This window comes from Chrysochloris asiatica, unplaced genomic scaffold (assembly GCF_000296735.1).
Source record: "Chrysochloris asiatica unplaced genomic scaffold, ChrAsi1.0 scaffold00526, whole genome shotgun sequence".
Taxonomy (NCBI): Eukaryota; Metazoa; Chordata; class Mammalia; order Afrosoricida; family Chrysochloridae; genus Chrysochloris; species Chrysochloris asiatica.
Genome location: NW_006409044.1, coordinates 481,438 through 484,810, shown reverse-complemented (window position 1 = coordinate 484,810; position 3,373 = coordinate 481,438). Strand labels below are relative to the sequence as shown.

Genomic DNA, 3,373 nt, shown 5'->3' with positions numbered 1-3,373 from the left:
TTCCAGAATAAAGAATATGTATGGTCAATTTTAAGAGCTTGTAATAAGTATTGATGCTTGATAACTCTAAATGTTTTGTCTTATATATTTTTAATAACAAATATATAAGAGGCAAGTATTAACTTATGTTATAGGATACATATTATACAGACATGCAAATACATGTGATAAAAACAACAAAATAGGGCAAGAATTATATAGATATAGAATTTTTACTGTTAAAATGTTACTGATGTTATCTGTAGAGTTAAAAAAGATGTTAAGACATATTACTCAGCAAACCTGACAAGCTTCATAACTACCTCTCTTTTAGATTCTTCTACACTTCTCCTCAGAGTCTAGGTATTGTCCCTTGGGTCTCATATTAAAATAGGATTAACTGTCTATATGTAGTCTATTCTGTTAGTTAGTTTATTGGTAAGTTTATTTTTATGTTTGTTAGCTTTATAAATTTCAAGTACTGAGACTTATGTCATCAGGGTATCAAACAAACTTTACCTTAAAAAAAAAATCCAATAATCAAAATCCTAGGAATCACATTATTCTTTAGACTACAGAAAATATAAATTGTATTGGCTGCAATGGTTTCATTCTTAGCATTAGAAAAGTTCATCTTCATGAAGGCCTTTAGAACTCTACCAATAAAAAAATATACATTTTTTTTTAAGTGAGTACACCAATTTTGTGGATTATATAGAGACAAGCATTGAAAGAAAATTTCTCTACCATTGTTGTTGTTAAGCGTCCTTGAATTGGTTCCAACTCATAGCAACCCTGTACAGTGTTTTCGTGAGTCCTGGTGTGGCACTGTGGATTAATGCACCAGACTGCATAGCTGTTTGAACTGCAAGGTCAGAGGTTCAAGCTCACCAGCTGCTCCACAGAGGGTTGTTATGGGTCGGAACCAACTTGACAACACTTAACAACAACGACATAGTGTTTACACGGAGCAGTTGATGGGTTTGAACTACTGACCTTGTGTTAAGTCCAGTTCTTATCCTAAAGTGCCACACGAGGATTCCTCCTCTAGCCACATCTGGTCCTATATCTGGTCCAGTATTTTTTATGAAGGTAAATGGTTTCATCTGAACATGTTAAATTCATAAAATAATGTTTTGGATATACTTGTGTTAAATATTGTATGTATGGATAGCTTTGGTGGTAGCTATATTTGTAAGATTTTCTAAATATATGTTGTTATTGCTGTTGTTAAGTGCCATTGACTCAGAGTGACCCTGTACAGGTTTTCAGATGAGTGACAGGGAGTTTTTTATCGACAACCTTGCAGTTACCAGTCTATTGTTTGTACTCCTCATCGCTTCCAAATATCTATGTAAGATATATTTTATTATCATATTCAAAAAGTATTTCTTATCATTGATTACATACTTTTAATATTTTTAGGAATGGATTGCAAAGTAATTTATTTATGCCTTCAGTTTTTTACTTTTAACAAAATGTTTCTAATTATATGTGTAGATATTTAGCTATTTTATTACTCAGCTTTTAAATAATAGTTTATAACAAACCACTCAGAAACTCAGTAGTTTATAACACTAAGCATTTCTTTTCATATTCACAGAAGATCAAGTTAGTGATGATTGGGCTTATACAGGCAGGACTGGGTGGGATGATTCTGCGGCGGGTTGGTGAAGTATGTTTAGAGCCTATGGAGTATGTATGATCTCAGGACAAGGATAAAGGGGCAGTGACTACCAGGGTACAACATTCTCAAGGCGAGTTTCAAGAATGAATGTCATACATATCTAATGCTACACTAACAGATACAGCACAGGTGGATGCCTTGACAACGAGAAGTTTATTCTCTCACAGTTTAGGAGACTTGAAATCCATATGTACAGTGCTGGCTCTGGAGGAAAGTTTCATCTTTGTTAGCTCTGGGAAAGGTCCTTGTCTCCTGTCAACATCTATAGGTCCTTTAGTCTTCACTATCCCTTAGAGATCTCCATACATCATGACATCAATCGCACCTTGGATCTAGGAACTACAAAGTGTAGAAACCCCTGGTCCAAACAATGCTTTCCACTCCTGAGTCTTCTGTCTTGGTGGCAATAGGTCACTCTGAGCTCTGCTCACTGATTTCTCCTTTTACATATGAAAAGAGATTGAATCAAGATACAACCTAACCTGCAGATTTTATCAGACCCATTTAACATCAATCAGAGTACTGGTGTGGCGCTGTGGGTTAATACACCGGACTACAAAGCCGATGAACTGCAAGGTTGGCAGTTCAAATTTACCAGCTGCTCCTTGGAAACCCTATACAGGGTTGCTATGAGTCGGAACCGACTCAACGGCACTTAACAACACACATCAGATCACATCACGTTGGTGACTGAACCACATTAGATCAATGACTGCAGATTAACTGCAAAACTCCTGAGACTCCTTGGCGAGCCAACTGGTCACAAATCCAGAATTGTCACCATGAGCAAATCCCCAACATAATTACATAAGTCAATATTGCGTCGAAACAACTCCAACACTAAGGCATATGATCTTTACCTTTAGTAATTTCTCAAGTCACTAAAACACTTTCACCCATGTAATTTTTAAAGTGTTTGGTTAGAACTTTGATAATTATACTTTTTAAATTGTTATTATCTTTAAAATCTTCCCAAGTTTAGTATTGCATTAATTGGAAATTAAAACTGAGTAAATTTTTACAACATGGGTTTAAATTAAAATTTTTTAAGATGCCCTCATTGGGTGATAAACCACTGAACTCTTTTTAGCTGAAGTTTATGGCCCCTACATCTCACTTGTTAAATTAAACAAATGGACTGGAATCTTGCCAAGTGCATATTTATATTCAACAGGTATACAGAGAAAGCTGCTCTTTGTATTTCTAACAAATTCCCACTGATGTCCAAAATGCCATGAATGCTGGAGAAAATGGAGCATTTTAAAGATGAACACTTTAATAATGAGTGGTGGTTGTTTTTAATAAAGAAACATCTTGAAATTTTCTTAAATAATTTCTATGTATTAGATGTAATGTTTTTAGTTTTTTCTGTTCATGAGATGACTTAATGGCATTGTATCTCCATATAAACCGACTTTCTGAAGATGGTTGTTGTTGTTAAGTGCTTTCTAGTCAATTCTGACTCACAACTACCCTGTGAGTTTCCAAGGAGCTACAGGTGAGTTTGAATACAGGACCTTGTGGTAAGAAGTAAAGCACTTATCCTACAGTGCCAACTTCCTGAATACATTGAAGCAAATCTAAGGCACAATCTAGGTCATTCCCTAACACAACTTTTTGAAAGTCTGGGTAATAATGACTTTGCTGGTGGGTAACTTCTATCACCTTCATCTTTCCATCCAGTTTTTTTTTTTTTTTTTTTTTTTT

At 35.0% G+C, this 3,373-nt stretch overlaps 1 gene segment (V, D, J or C); it reads right to left on the bottom strand.

Annotated features, from left to right (window-relative positions):
- Window positions 1-2,786: 2,786 nt before the first annotated feature.
- LOC102824840 overlaps window positions 2,787-3,373 on the bottom strand; it is a 9,374-nt gene continuing 8,787 nt past the window's right edge. Inside the window, 1 exon segment of the V gene segment in view lies at window positions 2,787-2,908. Coding sequence covers window positions 2,787-2,908 — 122 coding nt within the window.